Raw genomic sequence first — 26,184 nt, forward strand, 5'->3', positions numbered from 1 at the left:
CCTGCTGCTGAATTGTGTTGGCCCACATGTGCGTTCCCCTGCCTGTGTGCAGACACACTCCTCACTTATCTCTCCTCCTGCTGCTTAGAGCGGCAGCTGAAACAATGCCAGGGACCACGCTTGGGCCAAGGAGTTAGGAGAAGGGAGCACCAGCCACTATATTCCTTGGCCTTGAGCAATTATGTGAGAGCCAGAAGTTTAATGGATGGTAAAACCTTGCTTCAGCAACCTGCAGCTCTCTTGCTGGTCTAGTCTGAACTTTCTGGCGTAGGAACCAGACATCCTTCTTTTCTATGGTTCACAGAAATCAAGTTTCCACTTTTCTGATCATGCAAGAGGACTCGGGGATTCTTCTTGCTGGAATCTCCCATTGCAAACAGCTGATCTTCACAGCCCCTATGCAAGGCAACCTTGAAGCTCTCCATTTTTATGTGAGCTGACAGCGTGCTCTAGCCAGTGGCCCCTTGTTCCCTTCAGTGGGGATGGCACGTACCTTACAGTTTTTTGGCCCCAGGGAATGGAGTCTGAGAATGGGGAGAGGGTTTGGCCTTTGGAAAGAACTAAAACCTTTCATCCATAGAAAAAAGGAGGGAAGTCACGTGTAGGGGCAATTGCTGGCCAGTTGGTAGTTTCCATGGTAGGAAGAAATGAAGGGGATACAATTGATTCTCAGTGAAGTAGAAGCTGAGTCCCAGGACACTGTGGCTGGGGACACAGTACAATTCTTGCTGGTCACCAAGGGGCCTGTACTAGGTTGTGTATCAGAGCTCATCAAACTTGAACGGGCTAACAAAGAACCTAGGGGTTCTGATACAGTGTGACTGGAGTGAGACCAGATATTTTGTGTTTCTTACAAACTTCCAGGTGCTACTAGCCCAAAGACTACACTTTGAGTAGCAGGTTGTATATCATTGTAAATGCATCCTTGCTGGGGGAACACCCACAGTGTGTTGGTTTGGTGTTTTTTTTTTTTTTTCCCCAATATAGCTGAAAGGCCTGACAAAGTAATTTCATAAAATAGGAGGGAAGAATCAAAGAAGGCTTAGGTCAGGGGTCCTCAAACTTTTTAAACAGGGGGCCATTTCACTGTCCCTCAGACCGCTGGAGGGCCAGACTATAGTTTAAAAAAGAAACTATGAACAAATTCCTATGCGCACTGCACATATCTTATTTTGAAGTAAAAAACCAAAACGGGAACAAATACAATATTTAAAATGAAGAACAAGTAAAGTTAAATCAACAAAGTTACCAGTATTTCAGTGGGAACTATGGGCCTGCTTTTGGCTAATGAGATGGTCAATGTCCGGTTCCATATTTGTCACTGCTAGTCGTAACAAGTGATGCAAGTGTGCATCAGTTAGCCTAGATCTGGTTGGAGATTTCAGATGTTTCATTCTGGAAAAAGTCTGTTCACAGACATAAGTGCTGCCAAAGATGGTTGCCATTTTGAGTGCATGGTTCCTGAGATTAGGATATGTCTCAGTGGGGAGAGATGCATATAAATTAGGAAGGCTGCTTGACTTGAATGCGTCTTTCAGAGAGTCACAATTCTGCAGTTCAGCCAGTTCCATTTGGTAAATTATATCCACATTTTCAATGTCAATAGAAAATGGGTTACGGAAAAGCTGTATGTCCTGTTCATGGAGATGAAGCTCTTTAAATCTAAATTGGAACTCCTTTTGCAACTTTTCCAGTGAATCCACACATGTTTTGTTTGGAAATGCAACCAATGGTTTTTCCGCTAACGGATTTTGAGTTGTGGGGAGATGGCAGAAATTTTCCTCCTTCACTTGTTTGATGAAGAGGCCTAATTTTACTTCAAATGCTTTCACATGTGATTGCATATCACAGATGAGCTTCCCCTTTCCTGGAAGTTGCATATTGATACTGTTGAGTAGCTCTGTTACATCTGTCAGAAAGGCAAGGTGCCATTTCCATTCTGCATCATTGAGCTCTGGTACTTCTTTGTTTTTTGAAAGCAGAAAAGCTGTAATCTGTGGAAGTAAGTCACAGAAATGTTTCAAAACTCTCCCTCGACTCAGCCAATGGACTTCTGTGTGGTACAGAACATCTTCATAGGCAACATTTAGCTCAGACAGAAATTCCTGAAATTGTCTGTGGTTTAGTGCATTAGCTCTAATGAAGTTAACACAAGATACCACAATTTTCATATCAGAGTCCCACTTCAGTGATTTACTATACAGCGCTTGTTGGTGGATGAGGCAGTGTATGGCTATTGGATGAGAATGGTTATGTTTGTCCATCTCTTGGTTAATGTGAGCCATTACTCCTTTCTTAGACCCCACCATGCTAGGAGCACCATCAGTTGTCACACTGGCTAGTTTAGCCCAGTCCAGCTCCAAACCATTCACAGTTTGGCAAACCTTTTCATAGATATCCTCTCCTATAGTTGTTCCTTTGATGCTTTGCAGTGCAGCAAGCTCTTCTGTGACTTTGAAATAGTCATTCGTCCCACGATTAAAAATTAGAAGTTGTGCAGAATCACGAACATCATTACTTTCATCGAGTGCCAAGGAAAAATAGGAAAGTTTTTTTGTGGAGTTTTGCAAATGCTGATGCAAATTGTCTCCCATTTCTTCAATCCTTCGTGTAATTGTAGGTCCTGAAAGACTCACTGTACTAAATAAATCGGCCTTCTCTGGACACATCTCTTTGGCAACAGAAAGAAGGCATTCTTTAACAAATTCTCCCTCCACGAATGGTCTGCCAGTGCACGCTATTAGCTTGGCAACTTGAAAACTTGCTCGCAGTGATGAAATATTTAGCTGCTTCTGCTTCACAAAAGTATTTTGCTGAGTTGTCAATGTATTTTTCAATTTTAATATTCTATCTTTTCTCACTTCTCCGACCAAACAATCATATTTATCTTTATGTTGAGTTTGATAGTGTCGATGCAAATTGTATTCTTTGAACACAGACACTATATTCTGGCATATCAAACACACAGCTCTTTCCTTGTACTGCATGAAAAAGTAATCATAAGTCCACTGTTCTTTGAATATCCTACACTCCGAGTCAATTTTTCTCTTTCTTGATATCATTGTTTCCTAGGGATTCCAAATTGCTATTAGTAAAATACCAATATATATATATACAGTGCTACAAAAACAATATACCAGCAATAACTTTGCCCACACAGAGACATATAGACTGCACTGCCCATCAATGCAGTCTGATCACTGCCCCTCAGTGCAGTCTGATCAGTGTCCATCAATGCAGCCTTGCCAGTCCACATCATTTCAGCCTCACCAGTGCCCATATTGGTGGAACTCCGCTTTTACCTCAGGCTCACACTGGTGCAGTGTGGGAACCGGCACAATTACAGAGCCAGTTCCTCCACCACCTTTCCAGTTCACACTACCCTGTTGCGAACCGCACTGCGATCTGTGAACTCGCACAGGAATCTGATCGCATGGGTGAGAAGACCCATGCAATCAGATTCCACTGCAGGAGAAAATAAGGCACGTATGCCTTTTCTCTTCCGAATCTAATGCGAGTTCAGCCATACAAGCATATGGCTGAACTCGCACTGCTCAGAGATCACAACAGTGTGAACCGGGGCTTACAACATACAGCATCATACACAACTGAATAGCAATCAAAATATAAATGCACTTACTGTCAATTAAATTGGGTTTCCTACTCCTCGGCTGTCTGCAGAGCCGGATTAAGTTCCCATGGGGCCCTAGGCAGATTACCAGTTTGGGGCCCCCATGGGATAACACTGAGCACTGACCATTTGCATTAACACTGACCGCTGACCATTTGCGATAACACTGACTGCTGACAATTTGCATTAACACTGAGCACTTACAATTATCATTACCACTGAGCACTGACTATTTGCATTACCTCTGAGCGCTGACCATTTGGATTACCTCTGAGCACTGACAATTTGCATTAGCACTGAGCGGTGACTATTTGTGTTATCACTGTGATGCAACCCCCCACCCCCTAGAAACCACCCCCAACCAACTAACCAACTTTAAAAAAAAAAAGGCTCTCCTAACTTAGAAAAAAAAGGCTCTCCTAACTTCAAAAAAAGGCTCCCCCTATCTGCAAAAAAAAGACCTCCTAACTTCAGAAAAAAAAGGCCCCCCTTAACCGCAAAAAAAAGGCCCTACTAACTGCAAAATAAAAAAAAAATAGACCTCCTAACTTGAAAAAGAAATAAATCCTAACTTGTTCTTACCTCGGACCTCAGGCAACAGCAGGCTCTGCACAGGCAAGCTCGTGACTCGTCCCATCACACCTGAGACTGAGAGGAGGCGTCAAGAGACAGAGAGAAGGAGGGGAGTCGGAGAGTGCGGCGCACGTTCCACACATGCGCACTGCGGGCCGGGACAAGTCGGCTGCTAAGCAGGACAGGCAGCGGCGGCAAAAACACCCGGCGGGCCGGATAAATGTCCTTGGCGGGCCGCATGTGGCCCACGGGCCGTAGTTTGAGGACCCCTGGCTTAGGGAAAGAGGAGAAGATATAAAATGAAAAGGGAGCTCACCAGGGAAGTAGTGAAGTCTGGTGGTGAGAACTTCAAAGGATCTGAGTCCTTGGTGGAAAGGAGGGCAGGGCAGTTGGAAAGCACTAGTGGGAAGCAAGGTGAACACTGGCCACACCAAGGCCATTGGTGTGAGAGGAAATACAGCAGGGAAGCAATGGCATTGTGTGTGTCGGCGGGGGGGGGGGGGGGGGGTGGAGGGGGGGGGGGGACACCAGCAGGTTTCCTTCAGAGCAAGAAGGTGACAGGAATGTTCAGAGAGAGACTGATGATACAGGGACGTTTGCTGGTGATAGACTGTGGGACACAGTGGGTGTGGAGGAAGGATTCAAGAGAGAAGGGGTGGGGGATTGGGACAGATTTATAGATACGGAGAAGTTATGGGGTCTGGGGGCCTCGCCTCGGGCTCTGGTGGGCTGAGGTGGGAGTAAGGCATGATGAGAAGACGGGTATTAAGTTCATGTTGTATAGGGGGCTATTGGTGAGTACTGTCTCCTGCAGCTCCAGTAATGCACGCATCTTTTTTCGGGCAGGGGTGGGGGGCACACAAGAACTACAGGGGTGATGTCACTCCTGGTGCAGGAAGCTGGGGCGTTCCTTCTCAAGGGCCCTGTTGTACTGTGGCACTGGAGCATGAGGCATATGGACGCAACCTTGTTTCTCCATGACATGTTGCTATTGACGTTGCTTTTGTAATTTTTTTATTGGTTGATTTTAGAGAGAGAGGGAGGGAAGCAGAGAGAGAAACATCAGTGAGTTGTTCCACTTATTTATGCATTCATTGTATGTGCCCTGACCGTGAATCAAACCTGCCACCATGTCATATCAGAACAACACTCGAACCAACTGAGCTACCCAGCCAGAGCTGATGCTGCTCTTTTAAAGCAACGTAATTAATCAATGCAGTTTCTACATTACACTGGCGACTTAATATTCCCTACTCAGCATTTCTAAAGACACAGTGATAATTGTGTTTTGAGGCCTAAATATCATATATGCCCCAATATATGGTGGCCTGAATATAATGTAATCAAAACCTCATTCTTGCCCTGGCTGGTTTGGCTCTGTGGATAGAGTGTTGACCTGTGGACTGAAGGGTCCTGGGTTCGATTCCGGTCGGGGGCACATGCCCAAGTTGCAGGCTCGGTCCCCACTGGGGGGCGTGCAGGAGGCAGCCAATCAATGATTCTCTCTCATCATTGATGTTTCTATCTCCCTCTCTCTTCCTCTCTGAAATCAATAAAAATATATTTTTAAAAAAGAGCTTCATTTACATTTCATAAAATAATGTGAAATTATATAAAATAATTAAATAACTTTATTTAAATTCATGATGAAATCTTTGACCAGGGTCTTGATCTTGAACTGCTTTCCAAATCATCTAACATGGCTTCTGAGAGAACATTCCCTTCCCTTCCATGGCAGTGCTTGAGATGCAGGCCTGAGAACCTGACCATATTCAGCTGGAAATACTACGCCTAGTTACAGTGCTCATCTGGATCACATCGGGACATCAGGCCTTTTATTTGTCCAGTAGGTGGGTATTTTCAATCTCAATTGAGTATGATTTTTAAAGCAATCCTTAAAATGCTTGTTTATAACTTTTGTTAACTCTTTAGATTGTGTGATCATGTCTCCAGGAATAATTGTTAAAACTGTGTTAAACTTCTTTGTGCTATTTTTGGTTTGGTTTGGTTTGGTTTGGTTTTGTACAAAGTCCCATCAGGGGGCCTTCATAAACATAGAAAACTAGCCACGATTGGGCCATGTCAGGTTAATGTGTGTCAACCGATGTTCGTTGGCGCCAATTAATTGCCAACAGGAATCCCTAATTTGAGTGCAGTGAAGAAGAAAACCTATATTCAGTGTAAAACAGCTCAACTGTGATACAGCTCAGCTGCGAAAATAGCCAGGCCCCTCTCTGGCTGCACAGCTCTGTGTCTTGATGGTCTGCTCTGCTCCATGCCAATCTGCTCTATGCTGTGCTGATCTGCTCTGCTCTGGTGAGACATCTTCCGTGTTTCAGCTCAGCCCAAAGAGACACAGTCCTGAATGGAAAAGCAAAGTGCCAGTTCCCTCTGAGCCAGAGGGAACTGGCTTATATGGACAGAAGTCCCTGCTCCTGTCTTTGACTGGTCCGTCCTCATGCAAATGAGGACTCCAAGTCCTGGAAGTTTGATTGGTCCAAAAGGTGCTGTCCTGATTGGTCAGAATAGAGCCTCTCTGATTGGCTGGAGCTATGCAGTTCCTGTTGGATGGGGAAAGCTTCAGTCCTATTGGTCAAAATAGGATTCCAGAACTCCTTTAAAGGGCTGGCTCAGATGGCAGGAACAGTGCAGGCAGGTGTGTACAGAAGCAGGCAGTCTGGTGCCAGCTTTTGCTGGGCCAGAGCCCTGGCTTTCCTTGGACACCCCTTGGAAGGCTGTCTCTAAATCTGGTGAGGTAAGTGGGAAAGAGTAAGTCCCTGTCCTACACAGCTGGTATCTGAAACTGCTCTGCACAGCCACCTCCAACAGAAGGTGAAGGATGTCCCTCATTCAGACTCTGGTCTTTCTGTTATAGAGTAGAAGGGAGGCGGAGCTCTGTGGAGCCAGGAGAAAGCACAGTTGGGTTCCTGGCTCTGCCTACAAAACTCTTCCTTGAATGATTGCTGGGAAAGTGACTCTTCCTTGAAGTCTCAGTTGCCCCAGGATGTTTCCTTTTCTCAGCATAGGTGACACCTTACTCACATCTGAGTGTGGCCTATCACCTGCCGGTGTCCCCATGATCTGCTCCATGATCTGTCTCCCCTGCTGACCAGTGGACTCCTTTAGGGAAGAGACACTGCCTTAGCCATGCTGTACCCAGACCCTGGCACAAGGCTGGCAGTGATGAGGCACTCACTTTTGAACGCACAAGTGAATAAATTAACATAATGTAGGAAAAGGGGGCTTTATAATTGAATTGGAAGCATTGGGAAATGGGAAGGCCGGGGCAGCCACAAATGAAAAATCTTGTCACTTCAACGAGCACCTACTGATGACTACCGTTTTTAGTTTCCATCTAGTGCCCTGGTGCAGGTAGGTACAAACATTTTTATACTGTAGTGTATCGACTATGGTCAGTCTTTCGCAGTTACCATGAGGTCAGTAAAGTTTCAAGGCCATCCTCTTACACAGGACTCTTTCTGGATCCTAAACCTAATTCTTTAAGGGCCACACCTTCTCCCCACAATTGTATCAAATTCAGGTTCCACAAAACCTGGACTTATCGTTGCATTCAATAACTATTTATTGCATGGGGAGGGGTCGATTGGGAAAAAGGAGACATATGTAATACTTTAAACAATACAAAAAAAGAAAAAAAGAAACAAATAAATGATGGCTTCATTATAACAATAAACAAACATATATCTAATTTTAAGCCAAAAAAAAAAAAAAAAAAAAAAGCTGTGTATTGATCTCTGATATGTGCCCAACACTGTGCTAGGCACCGGGAATAGAGCAGCGAATGAGAAAGACACCCCGACCTTGGCACTCTGTTCAGTACAGTGGAAAGACAGGCAGTAAGCCGTGGTCACAATGCAGTAGTTGTATATGGGGGAGTGAGGTACAGAGTGGACAATTACTATATTTTTTTTACTATCCACCCAGATCCCTTACGAAGTTTTTTGTTTTCCCCCCATACTGTAAGTCTTGGTGGGAGTCAGGGCCTGCTTGACACAACAGGGGCCCAGAAGGCCAGTCCTTGCTTGCTAAATAAAACCGAGGCAGCAAGGGGTGAACCCAGGATCCAAACTCAGTTAACTGTGGACTTCTGCCTGAGACTCTGAACCAGGACCAGATGTCACTGGAGAATTCATTCGCATACTGGCCCGGGAAGCTCCAGGGTTTGATGGGGGTGGTTACACCAGTCTTAGCCAGGTTCTCTCTGGCTTATTCTATCCAATTCTCTTAGTCGCCATTCATTCAAAACCTGGTGGATCTCTCAAGTGGAGTTCCAATAAACTCCCCTTCTACTTAGTTTGTCCACAGTGAGTTTCTCTTCTTTGCTACCAAGAACTCCCCAAATTCAACCTTGACAGAGGAAGGCAGGCTTTCCAAATGTGGGATATCTATGCTAACACCTGGAGGAGAGTAAGATCAAGTTAGATGAAGAGGGGTGAATAGTAGGGAGAGCAATGTTCCAGGCAGAGAAAATAGCCTTTGCAAAGGCTCAGAGATTAGGAGAGATGAACAAATAAAACGTAAAAGGCGGGGGTGGGGGGACACGGAACAGCAGATGGCTCGAGGCCTTGTTTACTTAAGAAATTTGAGTTTTATTCTGAGGAAAACCTGGAGCCACTGCAAGGCCAAGGAAAGACCAGATGCTTATGGAAGACCACTCTGATTGTAATGTGGAGAGCAAGGTGAGAGGCAGGGAGACCAAGTGGAAGTTTATTGCATGAGTTATTCAGGTGCTTGGACTAGGGTGGTGCAGTGAAGAGAGATGGAGAAAAGTGGCTTCAACAGCTATAATGTAAACAAAATGAACGGAATGCAATGATTGGTTGAGAGGGAAGAGGGGTCAAGGATGACTTATGTTCCATTTAAAGTTCTTATGGCACATTCAGATAATGTCCAGGATCTGGTTGGATGTGCAAGTCTGACATTCTGGAAAGACGTTTGATTCAAGACATAGATGTCATCAGCAGATAGATGGTAATTGGAGCTACAAGAGTAAGTGATAAGAATTGAGGGAAGAAAGCAGAGTATTCATGAACCAGGCTAGAAAAGCCTGAAAAGGAGACGGAGAAGCCTGAGAGGAAGACAAAGAGCAGTTGACTGTTGCTTTTTTTCTTTTTAATATTTTTATTGATTTCAGAGAGGAAGGGAGAGGGAGAAACATCAATGATGAGAATCATTGATCGGCTGCCTCCTGCATGCTCCCTACTGGGGATTGAGCCCACAACCTGGGCACGTGCCCTTGACTGGACGAACCTGGGACACTTCAGTTCACAGGCCAACACTCCATTCACTGAGCCAAACCAGCTAGGGCGACTGTCGCTTTTGATAGTCAAATAAGACCGAGCAATGCCCATTAGATTGTAGCTGGTGATTGCAAGCTCAGGATGGAAGTTCTTGAGATGTTTTAGAAAAGCTACTGAGATAATTAAATATTTAAAATAGGAAAAAAAAAAAACTACTGAGGTCAGACATGAATTCACATACAGGGTGGGGCAAAAGTAGGTTTAGTTGGGAGTAGATGAAATAGTTTATTCTTGTATTATTAACTGTTGTATTACTTTCCATACAAGAATAAACTGTTTCATGTACTCCCAACTAAACCTACTTTTGCCCCACTCTATATATTGAAGGACTTAGGTGCGGGGCTCTGACTCACATACTAGATATTACTTTATTTAGTTCTGGCAATGCTTAACCACTCGCTCCATTATAAAAAATTAAAAGCTCAGAATTGAAATGACCTTGCTAAACATCACTGCTACTAAGTGGCAGGGATGAATCCTAGATCTATCTATAACTTAAGTCCGAGTTCTTTCCACAATCTTTTTTTTTTTTTTATGTCCAGTTCCTGCTGTGTAAGATTTTATTAATTTGTGACTTAGTTCAACAAATACTTGAGCTTACTGTGTGCTAGGCACTATTCTAGGCGTGGGGGATACAGTAGAGAACAAAACAAAAAGTTCAATCTCTTCACATTCTGTAGGGGGTCAGATATATTCAGTATGTCATATAAGGGTAGGCATGGAGTTACCTAAAGCAGGAAAGACATACCAGGTATACCAGTTAATAATGCGGATTTTGTGATCAAAGAAAACACGGTAATTTCAAGAGAAACATCAAAGTGCTTTATTCAAAGTAATGTCCATTGCTAGCTACACATTTCCCCCATCTTTCAGGTAATTTGTGGATACTGTCCTAATAGAACTTTTCTTGTTTTGAGGTAGACCATTCAGAGACCCAATTTCCCACTTCAGACGTTTTGAAGCGCTGCTCAGAAAGTGTGTGTACCATCGATCGGAACAAGTGGAAATCTGAAGGAGCAAGGTCTTGTGAATACAGCAGGTGGGTTAATACTTCCCAGGCAAGATCTTTTTTTTAAAAAAATATATTTTATTTATGTCAGAGAGGAAGGGAGAGGGAGAGAGAGTCATGGATCGGCTGCCTCCTGCATGCCCCCTATCGGGGATTGAACCCGCAACCCGGGCATGTGCCCTTGACCGGAATCGAACCCAAGACCCTTCAGTCCGCAGGCCGACGCTCTATCCACTGAACCACACCAGCCAGGGCCAGGCAAGATCTTTTAACATGTCTTTAACTGGTTTTGAAGAGTGGGATGGTGCGTCAGCATGACGCAAAATTACTTTGCAGTGTCTTCTGGCACATTCTGGTTGTTTCACGATCAAAGCGTGGTTCAAATTGAGTATTTGTTATAGGTAGCAATCAGTATTAAAGGTTTCACCTGGTTTTAGAAGTTCACACTACACCACACCTTCCTGATCCCACCAAACACAGAGCATTGTCTTCTTTCTGAAGAGATTTGGCCTTGCAGTCGATGTTGATGGTTGACCTGGATCAACCCATGATTTTGTGTTTGAGATTCTCAAAATAAATCCACTTTTCATCGTCAGTCACAATTCGAAGCAAAAAAGACTTACTTTCGCGCCGTTGACACATTTTACTGACGACTTTTTGGTTTCCCGTTTCTTTCATTCAGTTGATGTGGCACCCATTTTCCTTCCTTTAAATTTTTTCCCATTGCTTGTAAATGATTGGAAATTGTTTGCTGAGCAATGTTTAATCTTTCTGTAAGTTGTTTTTGAGTTTGACATGCATCTCCATCCTATGATGATTGTAATGGTTGGTCTTCAAACATTTTTGGTTGACCTGGACGTTGTCTTTCACATCGAAATCATCACTTTTAAAGCGTTTAAACCAGCGTTCACAAGGATCTTGAGATGCAGCATGTTCACCATAAGCTTCCCCAAGTATTCAGCAACACGTTTCTTCAAAATAATGAAAACTTCCTGCAAATCTTTTTTGGCACAAAATTCGACATTTTTAAGTGTAAAAAATATCTATGATGTTGACACCTTCAGAAAATTTGACATATGAAGTTTTGAAGCTTGCTGTCAATACAAAATAGCATACGTATCAAATCACATACATATCAACATATGTATAACACCATCTATTGAAAAAAATCCGCATTAACTGGTACACCTGGTATGTGTGCAGGGTTACATTTTAAAGAGGTAGACAGTAGGGACTTTACTAATAAATGTGACATTTGAGCCAAGACCCAATGAAGCTGAGGTAGCCAGTCATCCAGTTATCTAGGCATTAAAAACCTCCAATGCCTGGCATGTAACAGGAACCAATGGAGGCCAGGCTAGAGAATCCAGTTAAGGCTATTGGGGCATACAGAATAGAAATGAGTGGAGAGGTAAGAAGCTGTCCGATTCCTGTTTTGGAGGGAGAGCCAAGAGTTGATTAGACACAGGATTTGATAGTTAAGCAGCTGAGGTGTTTGTTTTTGACACCAGGCATTTCCCACTGGAGACTGAGACGGAATAGCCAACAAACAAGGTAGAAACTAAGTTTGTTGACCTGAAAAGAAATCCCAGGAAATTATTTACTGTCCAATTCTGCCGACAGAATAAAAACTATTGGATATAGCCCTGGTTATTGATCTTGAGAAAGCTTTAATGTATTTGAGTACAGCCTGTTTGAGAATGGAAAAGGAACTGGCAAATTAAGAGATAACTCTCTCAAAGGGGCAGTAAAAGATGTGGAATCTTATTTTTAAGGTAAGTCACTGCATTTGTGTGCTGATACTAAAGGCATTATTCATACAAGGTGCACGCTGAGCACATCCAAATGTTCCCTAGTATGGTACGTTATACAATACTGTTTAATGTCTGGAGCAATATGGGTTATTCAAGGGATCATCGGTTTGAGTAGTTCTTGAAGCATGGGAAGGGTGTGTGAAAGCCCGACTTCTGTAACCAATGACAACTGCACATCAGGCCTCAGACTTCCTTTGGTCCAGTCCCCTAGCTGAATTAGAGGAATTCTGGCTGTAAACTGAAGCAAAGACCTACTATATGCATTTACCAGGTTAACTCCAATGTCCCCTTTAAGGAGAAGGTTGGGCAGAAGGCCAGGAATAATGCAATTTATAGCTCATTAATTCCACAGCCCAGAAGTCAGCTTCCTGAAGTTCTCTTTTATCTAAAGTGTCTGCAGGGAGGTCAGTTCCATTCCTGGTTGGGGCACATGCCCTGGTTGCAGGCTCGATCGTAAGTAGGGGGCTTGCAGGAGGCAATGATAGATCATTCACTGATGTTTCTAAACTTTCCCTCTCTAAAATCAAAACACATTAAAAAAAATTCATCTGCATGTCTCTACTTAGCCTTAATTTCATTGTACTCAGGATATCCACCAAAATCTCTAAGTCTATTATGTATGTTAGAATGTCAGTGAAGCGGCCTGTCAAAATAGTTAAGGACAAGCTTCTCTGACTCAAATAGGACACAAACTTTGGTTCTACTCACTCCCCGAGTTTGTTGCTATGTACTCAAGACTTATGATCTCAGCACTACCTTTGATGATAGGAACTGGTTATATATTGGTTACTTCCAATAACTTGATCTGAGGAGAAATTGTATCACGGAAAGGTATTTAGAATTTGAAGTTCCCAAACTTTGTCTTTTTTTTAAAAGTTGGTGGATGCTAACTTAAAGTCACACACAACTATATCAAGTATCACAATGTTTATTGATAGATACAAGTATATAAAATCAGGGCATGAACATGACTTGATAAATTAAGTAGACTTAATTTCAATACTATAATAAGAGGGACCAATTCAAATTCTCACCATTTGTTTCACACCCACAAAAACCACTTCAAGGGCATTAACGATCTCTCAAAACTGATCAGTTTTGTGCAAGTAAACCATGTTTCTTTTTAAAAAGACTTGTGCACTTGCCCAGGCTCAAGGATATTAAAATCTAGCACATAAAGCCCATTACTAGAGGTAGAAATACAGGCAATATACTATTACGGCAACAACCATCAATTACAGTTAAGAATTTTTCTGTAACAACCAAATGGATAATCAAATATTGCAACAACTCAAGTATTACTGAGCAAAGTGCATTTCTACAGTATTCAGTGTTGCTATTCAGTTTTCTAACTTAAAACAGCCTATGATAACTGGCAGCAAAGAAGATCCTTGCAATAGACTGCCTTCTGCTTGCGAACTTATGATGTAAGTATTGCATGCTGCTAATATACTATCTAAACATTAAAGATACTCCTAAAATATTTGATGGTAGACTATGATTAAGACATTACACTACAAAAAAACCTTATGCAGAAGAAAATCCTAACTGACGTGCTTCTGCTTTAAATATTGTGAAAACATTACAGCGGAATGAATTTTCGCAGTGGTTAGGTCAAATGCAGTTACATCATAGCAACAGTATGTTTTGCACAATTTAAGGCTTTGGCTGGTTCTTTTAGTCAGCTTCTTCCTCTGATTCTTCTTCTTCAGCAGTTTCTAGCCAGGTTAGCCACTGATTCACCTGTAAATTAATTTGTAATGTAAAAAAATAGGTAGTACTGACACAGAAAAACCCAAAACAGAAGCTTTGATTGAAGACCAAATTAGCACCCACCCAAGGACAGAAGTTTTATGTTTACCTTTTATAATTGTCTCCAGGACATAGAACAAATGTACTATTTATATATCAGCTTTAAAGTTATTTCAAGTATTCATTATTTAGATTTTGGATATCATATAAACCAGCAGTCGCCAACCAGTGGTCAGCGGATCACTGGTGTCCATGAGATTCGCAAGGTTGGTGACCACTGATACAAACTATTTATGGTAAGTTAGCTCAGATGTCATTTTTTGACACCGCTCCAGTTATATTTCAGGATCATTTTAGGAGACAGACGCTCTTTCCAAACCTAAATATGTTAAAGCTATACTGTGAAAGGGAGGGGGGAAAAGATTCCTAGCTCTGGCTGGTCTATGTCAGTTGGTGTGTCTTCCTGAACACCCAAAGGTTGTGGGTATGCTTCCAGGCCAGGGCACATGCCTGGGCTGTGGGTTCGATGCCCAGCCAGCTTGTGTGTGTGAGGCAACTGACTGATGTTTCTTTCTCCCTTCCCCTCTCTTAAAAACTGTCAAAAGATTCCTAAATAGATTTCTAGCACCCCAAAATTGCTGCTCTCCAAGGGTAGAGCTAAGTGTAAATGCTGCAAGAGTGAGTGATGCTCATAAAACTAGTTTGTGAGCCTTCGGACTACAGATTAAGATACTGTAGACCAGTGTTTCTCAAGGCCTGGCCCCCTGGAAAACTAACAATCACCTGGATCGTGTGCCACAGACCTATTAACTCAGAATCTCTGTGAACTGGCCTGGAACCTGCTGTCATTTAGAATCCCCTAGAGCAGTGGTCGGCAAACTCATTAGTCAACAGAGCGGCAAACCGCGGCTTGTGAGCCGCAGTTTGCAGACCACTGCCCTAGAGCTAGAATTCCACTAAGACTGAAAATCAAGCTATGAGAAGCAATCTCCTTTTTAATGGTCTTAAAAAAAAAAAAAAAAAAGGCTTAAACCCAACTTGCAATCTTTTTAAGTGGCTTTACTTAAATAAAATTAGCCACCTCTAACCTAACATCTTACACAAATGACTGAAGCCTTTTACTTCATAGTCCTAGTTCTACCTCATTTTGCTAAAGCTAACTACCTACTCTACCACATCATGACAGCGCAGAATGATACCTTTAAAACATTGACTATTTTGATTGTATTTTGATTTTAAAGGCTTGTCATTAAAGTAAAACCAAGTAAACTGGAAAAAGCAGACCAAATTTCTCCAACAAAACATTTACCTGGAACAAAGCCTTGCCTTTCCCCGGAAACTCTTGGGTTATATCTTCTTTCCAAGCCAAGAAAGCTTCTTCTTCAATAATTTCCATGTCATAGAAGTGAACAAAAAAGCGAAGTAACATGCCTAAAAGACAAAATGTAATCTCATTATTTAATGTGTTTATTTTAAAAATATATTTTATTGACTTTTTTACAGAGAGAAAGGGAGAACGTTAGAAACTGATGAGAAACATCAATCAGCTGCCTCCTGCACACCCCTTACTGGGGATGTGCCCACAACCAAGATACATGCCCTTGACCGGAATTGAACCTGGGGCCCTTCAAGTCCGCAGGCTGATGCTCTATCCACTGAGCCAAACCGGTTAGGGCTTATTGTGCTGTTTAAAACTCGCCCCCTACCTGCCCTTTTTCTGAGGCTGGTCCTCTCACCTTTTGGGAAGTTGCTGTTGTAGCAGTGCACCTGAAGAGCATAGAGGGCACTGACTTGTAGATCGACATGATCGTGAAGGAATTTCTGCATCACTGGCTTGAAGGAAAGAAGCAGTTGTTTTTCCTGCTCTAACTGTTCTTTGGAAGGAGCAGAGGAAGAATCTGTTTCATCACTGGGTGGGTTTATTTCACTAGAAATATACTGTAAGAAGCTATAGAGAAAGAGATCTTATTAGAACCCCAAAACAAATTTTCTAACTAAAAACATACAATTCTTAATCCCTTATCCTACAGACTTTTTATAGGTGGCCAAAATTTTCTTACCTAGTCATTAAGATGTTCACAAATCCTTTATCTACATGAAGTTTGGGAGAGATGTTATCTTTAATCCACTTATATATGGTTTGAGGGGATGGATCCAACTTTATTTGCTTTAATAGTTCCTTCTCCAATTTGAGAAGTGGGAATAAGAAACTCAGTCCCTTTCCTTCCAAAATCTCCAACATTCGATCCTTATTTTGATCAATTTCTGAAAAGACAAAACCATTTTTGTATCAGGTAATGATTTCCCAAATGTACAAGATTCATGAAAAAGAATAAAGAGCTAACCAAGCAAAGAAAACTCTTGACATTTGAAGCAAATTAAAGTAGTTAAAAATCGTGACTTTTTAATAAAGTGAAATCTACTTGTGGGAGGTAATGCTTATTATTTGGACAGGACAAGCACACCATCTGACCAACACAAGTCCATTCAAGGTACTAAGGAATCTAGACATAGCATTATAAACCAAAAAACAACCCAACAACAAAAAAAACCTCCCCAGCATTCTCTTACCTGGGAGCATTTTCTGCATATTGACCTTGCTTTGTTGAAAAAGTTCTGTTAACCACTCTCGATCTTGTAATTTAGCTAGTTGCTGAAGACAAAGTAAGAAGAGAGGAAAATGGGTGCCACTTTCCAGTGGTTGAGCTAGTTCTGAAATGCTCACCAGCTCTGAAATGATGGCACGAGCTGCAAACTGTGCTAAATATGATTTCACCAAGGGGATGTCAACCTCCAGTTTGGGGCACTGGTCCAATACATTCAGGAAAGCCTTAAAAGGAATATGTAACAGTCAGTTTATCCATTCTTAAATTTGAATGGGAAGAGTTCTCATAGAAACAGGAATGTGTTCTACCTGCATGAAGTTGTCACTTGTGGCTATGCCTTCCTGTTTGAGTAAACTGATCAAAGAACTTGCTTTTTCTTTATCTTCATCACTTCTGTCTAGTGACAGGATGATTACTTTGCTTAACATCTCAGGAAGAAAGTGTTTAGGAGCCCTCATTTCTCTTACACCATTGACAGCTTCATTCGAATTTCCACTATTCAGATATTCAGTCACAACAGTTTCCTGAAAAGAACACAATCCAAATGTCTTCAGTGCTTTTTCTAAAAAAAACCAAAAACCCACCAAACCAAATATACTTCATGATCTAGACTGAGAATATCTGAAACTTACAGTTAGTTTAAGTAGTTCTTCCTTTGAGGGTGGAGGCTTTTTACTGGTCTTGGCAGGCTTTTCCTGGATAAGTGGTGGATTAGTTTTGAGACCAAGCTGAGGTGTCTAAAAAACATAATAGGTGTGAATGCTTAATAAAAAATTTTAAAATAAACTTGTGAATTTAGAGGGTGTATACACTAAGAAAATCTTAGACATCTTCAGAAGTATGAAGTAGAAGTTGCTATACCTGTCCCAGAGGTGGTGTTTGAGTGCGTGGTGGTTGTGCACTAGGAGGGATCATAGTTATTTGGGGCTGAAGCTTTGGCACTTGATTTTTGTTCATTAGGAACGACTGAGCAGGCCTCAGGCTAATCTAGAATGGAAAACAAATCAAAACAGATATCCAAGTTAACAACATGCAGTTGGTAAGATACCAAATGCAACATTCCAAAAATCCTAGGACAGGAATTTAAGTTTCACCAATAACTAAAAAGGTACTCCTTGTTAACAGGTTTAATTTCTGTCAACAACACTGAAGATCTGATCCACAGGAGAATCAGATACTATTAATTCTTACACTTATATCAGAATTCTCCTAGGACAGTGGTCAGCAAACTGCAGCTCGTGAGCCACATGCAGCTCATGAGCCATGGTTTGCCACTCTGTTGACTAATGAGTTTGCAGACCACTGGGATAGGGGCTTAATCACAAGGAACAGCAGCAGCCTGTAATTATTGGAATCGAGAGTCTAGGTCAGTGGTCGGCAAACTCATTAGTCAACAGAGCGGCAAACCGCGGCTCGTGAGCCGCAGTTTGTCGACCACTGTCCTAGGACTAGCACCACTAAAATAACCAGAAAATTTAATTAGGGTTTAGAAAATATCTTGCTTTGTTTAGTTAAGTCATTCTAGTCAGAGGGAAATCACCATCAAAATCTTGACAACCATTTTCCTTGTTCTCACTAAACACTTTAAGAAACTTGCCCTCATATCTCATAATCTTCGCTCACAGGACGCTGGACATACAAAGAAAGAAAAAGTAGTACAGAAAAAGAAAGAAAGAAGATGAAGAACTCCAGCATTTAAGTCCTCTTAACGCGTCTTTTTATAATCATCGGGCAATTTCTGAATTGACAAACTGGTATATCAAGTAACATAGGCAAATGTACCTCATCTGCATTAAGCTGTCCTTTCTTAGAAAACCGAGGTGGCATATCCTTCGACTGTCCTTGCAGCTGGGATAAGAGTCCCTGACTCTGGTTATGGTAGAGCTGGCTTAGCCCCTATTTCAGAAAGGGAGAAAGAAAGTCTAGATAAAAAGGGGTCCACAAATTATGGTAATAAAGTACCAAAGGGATGAGCCAAGCCATAAGGAAAGCTTAAATGAATTTGCCCAGAGAAAGTAAAAGATGAAACAGGGAAGAATAAAAATCTAACCCTAATAGGAAATAAAGTGATGTGATTTTACTAATACTTTACTAATCTTAAGGGTAAGTACTTAACCCAGTTTAAAACAACTGCCACGTATGTAAATTTGGTTTAGAAAAGCACACATATGACCCTAAAATATTTGCAGTTTTTTAAAAAGCAAAACTAAATCACGTTACAGGGTTTAATACTTGTTGCTTTAATATTCTTAAGTTTTTCTTACCTGGCTTTTCATAAACTTGCCTCCCATCTCTCCAAACTGTGATTGTGTGGGAGGCATGATGTGTCCCCCATGGCCATTGAAGAGCTGGTTTGGGCGATGACGCCCCATGGTGGGTGAAAATCTATCCTGGATAACTCCTGGACCAGTACCAATTCCACTACCTTGAAATACATACATGGGACAACTTTTTACAATTCTACTACTAGGTTATACTCATTTTTAAATTTAACCAAACCACTGTTTTGTTCAAAATCACCTGGCATTTGTCCAAACATATCAGCAAGTCCTCCAAGTGGGTCCCTATCCATTTTCATCCTGGGTGGCATAAACGGTCCCTCCAGAAAGAAGTCACTTCTCATCCCTTGAGCCATAGGAGCTGGAATAAACACTCCTAGATCCTTTAGAAGTAAAGTGAATAAAAGACTTGTTTTGGATACTTTTATATAAAACTATAATTCTTATTTTTGGGAAAATCAGAAAAATTATAGACTATCAGGGTGCTATTTATAATTCTGAGCTCCATCAGTAAGATGAGATAGTCTCAAACAAGTTTTAAGAGGGTCCTTTGGTCATATTAAGGCCCACCTGATAAAAGAAAAATCTTACCTTTACTGCATCTTGACGGATTTGATTGATCGTCTTTGGTCCATTGTCAAGAAAAGCCTTGCGAGGAACCCAATGGTGTTCTCGCAACTCTACGGTATCCTTTAATTTAAAAAGTTTTAATAAATTTCATTTTAATATTCTAAGCAGAAAAAGTGAGCTCATCAACATAATTAAAGAAACCAGTTTTACCTGCAGCAGGAAACGAATCCTCGCTGGCAATTCCTTACTTAACATCAAGGAGCACATTCGGGCAAAGTACTGATCCATTAAGGACTAATAAAGTAAAATTAAAAAATTGTTAAAAGAAAGTGTTATGGCAAATGTGTATTATTTAAGGCTTTTAAGACTTCCAAATTCTAATCAAGGTTAATGATTAAATATGGCAATCCCCTATATCATAAAAAGTCATCTGATTTTAATAAAATTAAGACAAACTACTCATATTATTTGTTAGTAACACACATACCTTGGCTCGTTCATGGTCTAATCTAGGTCCCACTGTCCTCATTATCTGACAGAGGCACTCCAAATCCTCTCCCATATCTTTGAGTTGGACTCTCTTCTTCTTTTCCAAAAGCTACCAAAAGAAATGACCCATGTTGACAAAAATCTTATGTTTATGTAGTACTTTCCCTTATGTTTGCATTGACTCAGAGTTCCTATTGTATCTAACAGTACTTTCTGTGAAGGAATCCCCAATTATGCAATTTAACATAGGTAATCAGTTTTACCCCTCCCTTACTGCACCGCATACTTCCATATTCAGAACATTCAAGTTTTGCTGTTCATCTAAAATACTTAGTCTAAAATTCTCAGATGGCAGAAACAATTATAATTGACTCATTTCCCCCAAATAATTGTGATTCTCTAAGCCTAATTCTTAATCATACTTACTGTTTTGATGCACTTATGAAGGATAGATTCATGAATAAGATCAAGCTTTCCAAGTTCTCCAATGAATTTGATGTTCCCCAACATCTTGATCTTAGCAATGGCTCTCTGTTCCTCCTCCTCGGGGAGAAGGGGATTTTCACGCTTATCATAGACTGGGAAAAATAAAAAGTCAACATTCAGAATTAAGTTGAAAATGTACAGTACTACTACTTAATAACAAATATAAATTCTCACCATCAACATTTCTGGTTCGATTTTCAAATTCATCTTGTAATTTGGATATTAGGAGGCGTCTGAATGTCTATTAAAAACAAGACATTTGGAAAGTCTTATTAATGAAATCTTTCAAATCAACTTTAAAACAGGCAAAGCAAACACTACCACTTACTGTGCTTTGCTTCTGTCCTGGTTGACCCTCTGCTGCTGGGCCATCAAAGTTTGGTGCATCCTCTGCCAATCGCAGACATAGCTGAGCATACAGTGAGCTATACTTTGGCTCTTCTAAGGCTTTGTCCACAATCTACAGGAAATGTCATTTTTAAAATACTAACTATGACAACGAACACACCCCCCCCTCCTTTATAACGTAATTCTTTGCACTCTTAATCGTCTCAAATTTCTTACTGACAAATTCTCCATACCTCATTTGTAATTTAGCAATAAAAAAAACCCCATTTTTGTAAGGTTTACAGTATAAACTAGACAATGCAAGTAAAGTGCTTAGCACACAGCCTGGAAAAACACATTTAACTGTTAGCTATTATAGTATATTAAAGCCCAGTTATACAGATCTCATACTAGTCACTGCCCCCCCCCCCACCCAGGTGTTGAAAATATGCTGAACATCAAAACTGTAAACAGACACTGGAATGTTCTATCACTATTATGCAATTCACCCGAGATCAAAATTGGTATTTTCCACAGAACGAAAAACAAACAAAAAAACCCAAATAGCCTATTTATGATAAGTCCATTAACTTTCCAAGCAACAATAGTATGAACAATTAAAAAACCACCTTTTAAATTTGATGCCATTAAAAGTTAGTGGGTTTTAAAAAAATCACCATTATTCAAAAACACATTTACCTAGCTCATAGAGTTTTAAGCAATAATACAAGTGTGCAAAAACCAACATTGGTTTGTTAAGTATTTTTCTTTCCCTTTCAGTTAACTTACCAGCAGTATGACCCCTTTAAGGATGAGTTTAGACTCTACACCCACATTGAGGAGCTCAAGGCATAGCTTGTCAAACTTTTCAGGAGTAAGCTTATTTAGTATGCTGGAGAAAAAGGAATCACACTTTAAGTGTCAGCTAACACACAAAGAATTATTAACTCGAAAAACAGTTTTTAAATTATGTTCATTTTTTCTTCTATCATTTCCCTTTAATATCAAGACTTTTTTTGTACCCATCTAACCAAAGAGACATTTAAAAAAACCTGTCACTGTAATTTAGATGATATCTGTACCTGATTGGGGGTTCCCAGCTATATGACAAATCTTTCATTCGTACTCAAAAACCAGAGAAGAGCCTCCCTATTATCAAGGCCAGATGCAGGAGCTAACACCTGTCCTGTGCACTTCACTGGGTTATACACCAGACATGGGCAATGTCAGCACAACTGGCTGAAAGCAACTCTAAACCCTAAATACTGACGGTGTTGCTCTTTAATATAAACCATCCACACTGCATTTGTTAAAACAGACCAAGTAGACCTATAAACTTACCCTCTTACTTTCCTGAAGATTGCATCATGTCGTTCTTTTTCATTTGCGGAGTTGTTTGCTGCGGAGTTGTCATCTCGTCTAGTGCTTCGTGCAGGAATCCATTTCTGAGCGTTTTGCCCTGGGGTTTTCCCCAGGAACTCGCTAATAAAAATATAATTAAAATTAAGACAATTTAAAATGTAGCACCCAGTCTCATTTATCAACTATCATACTGATCAGAAATCCTTCTAAATAAAACAAATTTCAGTTTAGGGTTTCTCAATTTCTCTTACAACTAAAAAACTCAATCAGTGGTTGTCAAACAAATATGCATCGGAATCTCCTTGCAGGCTTTTGTTAGAACAGATTGCTGGGCCCACTGTTTCTGCTGTAGTGGGTCCAGGCAGTGCCCCATGATCTACATTTCTAATAGACTCCCAGGTGCTGCCAATGCTGCCCCACCTTGGGAACCAACATTTTCATGACCTCGTTGCATGTAGAACCTAAATTTAGTTTATTTTGCAGAAATCATGCCCAATCAGGTTGGGATTCCTGATGTGCAGTGCCATAATTATTTTCTTGTGCATGACAAAATTAATACAATCTGTTATTTATAAAACTCATTGTTTTACTATACCTGTTGCCAGCAGTCTTGGGATAGTGCTGAGGTGCACCCCTACTTCCTCCTCCGCCCGAAGAAGCACTAATTAAAAGAAAAACATTTTTAAAAACAAGACCCCAATTATGTTTCATTCAGAGGGATAAAGGATCTCTTTAATTATTCTGTATTTTAGAAATTACACCACAGATGAAGACTGAACTTGCGCCAAATGGAAAGCCAAACAATTGATTACATTTATTTTCACATGGCAATTAACAGAAGATAATGAACATTTAAGGACTTCAAAGAAAAACGAACAAGACACATTATAAATTAAATGTACAGCACATTTATTCAGAATTATTTAGTGTGGTGATTCTTTTGGTTTTTGGTCTTTAACAATTGCCCAAATAAATCTACACATACCTGAAACGAGAAGCACCCCCTTCTGCAATCGCACTCTCCACTTTGGCGGCTTGACAATGAAGAATCTTCAAAAGAATAATATTAATGGATGGGGTGGGGAGGGATGGGGATGGGAGAAATGAAAAACCTAGAATGAGAAAGAGCACAAGATTAGACACAGCTCATATAAAAACCTGTAACCCTCCAATTTTAATTTATTTCGGACCATGGCCCCGCAGTTGATGGAACTTTCCCTGCACTGCAGACCTCATAAGACACACACACGGGCAGTAAATTTTAGTTCTGTTTAGCCAATTGGAAATTCCCTTGTGTTCAAGGATGCAAAGAACCTTCATATACATATAAAAACATCTCAACTGCTAAGAGAGAATCTTTGAGAAAAAGCCATTCTCCCTCCTTTAAAACTGAGCACTGAGAGCAATAGAAAAGCTAACCATCCACCCGGGCACATTACGTGGGAAAAGGTCCTGATAGTTGATGCCCCAACGACAAGTCAAAGCCTGGAACAGGGACAACCGACTGTCCAGCAGTTCCTCTCTGTCCATACATTTAACTCCTCCGCGGAGGCACCGGGGAAGACGCCCAGAGGGGTGCACAGCGGCGGGCACTAACAGGCGGAAGGCCAGGGCCGCAACATGGCAGCGGGAACCTCCGCCCGTTTCTTCCCTTCCTGGGAACAAAGAGCGCGGAGTCCTCCCGGCCGGGCAGGAGGCGGGGAAGCGTTTCCGCCGGGCGCCCCACGAAGCGGCCGGCGCAGCCTTGGCGAGGGGAGGCCGGCGGCGCCCGGCTCTTTGTTCTCCGTGGGAAGGCGGCCTCCTTCCCACCCACCGCCCCCAAGGGCCCCACAGCCTATCAACCCCCAGGGGGCCAACACCGGCCTCTCCATTCCCTCCCCAACTGACAAAGGAGGAACCCTCGTTTTCTCTTCTCTCCGGGCTCAGGAGGGGCCGCCGGGGATGCCTCCGCCTCCCCCACTTAGAACCCCCTGCGCTCCGGGCCGGCCCCAGGGATTCACACACCTCCCCGCCGGGAGGCCGGTCTGCGGGACTCCTGAGCCTCGGCTGGTCCCGCGCCAACGGCTGGGCCCCCCGCGGCCCGCGTCCTCCCCGCTGCGGCGCGTGCGGCCCCTCCACGCTCTTCTCTCCGAACGCACCCGCGCCGCGGCCCGCCCGGACCTCAGCCCCGCAGCCGCCAGGACGGCGCGGGCCGCAGGGGTTGCTGTCTTCTACTCGGTCGACAACGCGAAGGGAGAACAAAGGGGAAGAATTTCCCGGGCCCCGAAGCGCGGAGGACACGCTATTAAGGTCCGCCCCGCCCGATGCCCGCGGCCGCCATTTTGTGCCGCTGGAGAAGAAGCGGACTGAGCGCGGCGGCCATTTTAGAGCGCTCCTCGCGGCGGCGGCGCTGCACTCACCTTCACCCAGAACTCAGCAGCCGCCACTGCAGCTGCCGCCTCAGGATCCGGCTGTCGGGGACGGGGAAGGGGGGGAAGGGAACGGAAAACAAAAAAGGGGGAGGGAAGGGGGAGGAAAAGATCGGGACCGGCTGGAAGCGCTCAGCTCAGAGGAGTCGCCGCTACGGCCACCACCCGGGACTCGCCGCCGCCTCCATAGAGCTCCAACTCACCGCTGGCGCCGAGGCGTGTCCGGAGCCGCACTTATCACTCTGGGGCGGCGAACCCGCCGGGGCCGCCCCGAATGGCTCCGGCGCCACCCAATCAGCAGCCGGGCTGCCGCCCGCCGCCAATCCGCGCAGGACGCGGGAGGAGCCGCCGGCAAGCTCGGTTGCGGCGCAGCCCGCCGCAGTGCGCAAAGCCGTATTCGCGAAGGCTGCGGGCCCGCCGGCGGCGTAGGGCAGCGGGCACGGCCGGCGTGCGTCAAGTCGGAGCGTCCTCGGCGTCGGCGTCGGCGTGGCCGGGTCCTCTTCCTCCCGTCTTTGTTCCCGGCCGCACGCTGGAGTGCCACCGCCCCCCTTCCCTTTCACCTCGTCTCCCCGGAGTGGGGGGAGGAAACTCGCCTTTCTGCCCTACCCAACTCCTGCGCGGAGCCTGGTTTTCTCGGCGCCTCCATGGAGCCGGGATTGCCCCTCGCAGCCGGCTTCCCGGACGGGCCTGCAGGATGAAGCCTGGCGCTCGGGGCGCAGCGCCTGGACTCACTAGGTCTCCGGGGGCTCGGCTCCTGCTGCCTTAGGGTGGCGGAGCGGGTAGTAGGGTACAGGAGCCGGACGGTGCACCCCAGTGCGTAAAGAAAGCTTCATTCCGCTCCCCAGTTATTCCACCCCCTGAAGAGTGAACGAGGCAAGGTTGAAAGGAGGGGGGAAGGTTATTGTCTCTTTTAACACCTCACACAAAAACAGCTTTTCCCAAAGGAATGTCCGGCCAGTGGCCAAGGAGCAATACCCAGAATATGCAGGCCAATTTGGAAGAAGTGATTGCGGAACGCAGGCGCCGAGGATTTTTAACTGCTAGCGCCTGGATTTTTTTTTTTTGTTTTTTTTTTGTGTGTGTGTTTTTTTGTTTGTTTTTAAAGTATGTTGAAGATTGTCAGCTGTGCATTTCCATTTTATGTAAGGTCCACCGTAACAAATAGGATTAGGCTTTTCAAAGCCGACAGGGTGAACTATTTATACTTCTCAGGTAGTATTTTACAGAAGTACAGTAAAATGAAGTGTTACATCGTTTGCGACATTTTAGCTATCCAAAAAACGGAGTCATATTTTCATATACTAACCAACAAATTTCCCCATCTTTTGGATGTACAGTTCTTGATATGTGTAATCAAAAGAAAGTGTGTGTGTGTGTGTGTGTGTGTGTGTGTGTGTGTGTGTGTAAGAAGACGCATGACTTTTAAAGTGTTCGATAAAGGGCAGGATTTTCAAAGACCCAAACTTATATTTGACGTGTCAAAACAGCTCTTGGGGTTGAAAGCACCTAGTCCTTAATTCAGTTTCAAGAGAGTTGCACTTTTCCTAGGACATTTAA

At 42.9% G+C, this 26,184-nt stretch overlaps 1 protein-coding gene across 1 annotated transcript; it reads right to left on the bottom strand.

The window, feature by feature from the left end:
* Window positions 1-13,260: 13,260 nt before the first annotated feature.
* On the bottom strand, window positions 13,261-25,273 carry EIF4G2 (eukaryotic translation initiation factor 4 gamma 2; the record flags this gene model as incomplete). Its single annotated transcript, XM_080640667.1, has 23 exons — window positions 13,261-14,091; window positions 15,410-15,531; window positions 15,837-16,048; window positions 16,161-16,365; window positions 16,672-16,930; window positions 17,015-17,230; window positions 17,339-17,443; window positions 17,568-17,693; window positions 18,489-18,602; window positions 18,971-19,131; window positions 19,227-19,368; window positions 19,577-19,675; window positions 19,766-19,849; window positions 20,043-20,153; window positions 20,471-20,622; window positions 20,705-20,771; window positions 20,859-20,990; window positions 21,647-21,749; window positions 22,199-22,339; window positions 22,815-22,880; window positions 23,205-23,269; window positions 24,224-24,618; window positions 25,234-25,273. 23 exons carry the CDS (start codon window positions 25,271-25,273, stop codon window positions 14,026-14,028), a joined length of 3,183 nt encoding a protein of 1,060 aa, XP_080496793.1. The 3' UTR covers window positions 13,261-14,025.
* Window positions 25,274-26,184: the final 911 nt, after the last annotated feature.

The sequence above is a fragment of the Plecotus auritus genome, assembly GCF_963455305.1.
Source record: "Plecotus auritus genome assembly, chromosome: 9".
In the NCBI taxonomy this organism is placed as follows: Eukaryota; Metazoa; Chordata; class Mammalia; order Chiroptera; family Vespertilionidae; genus Plecotus; species Plecotus auritus.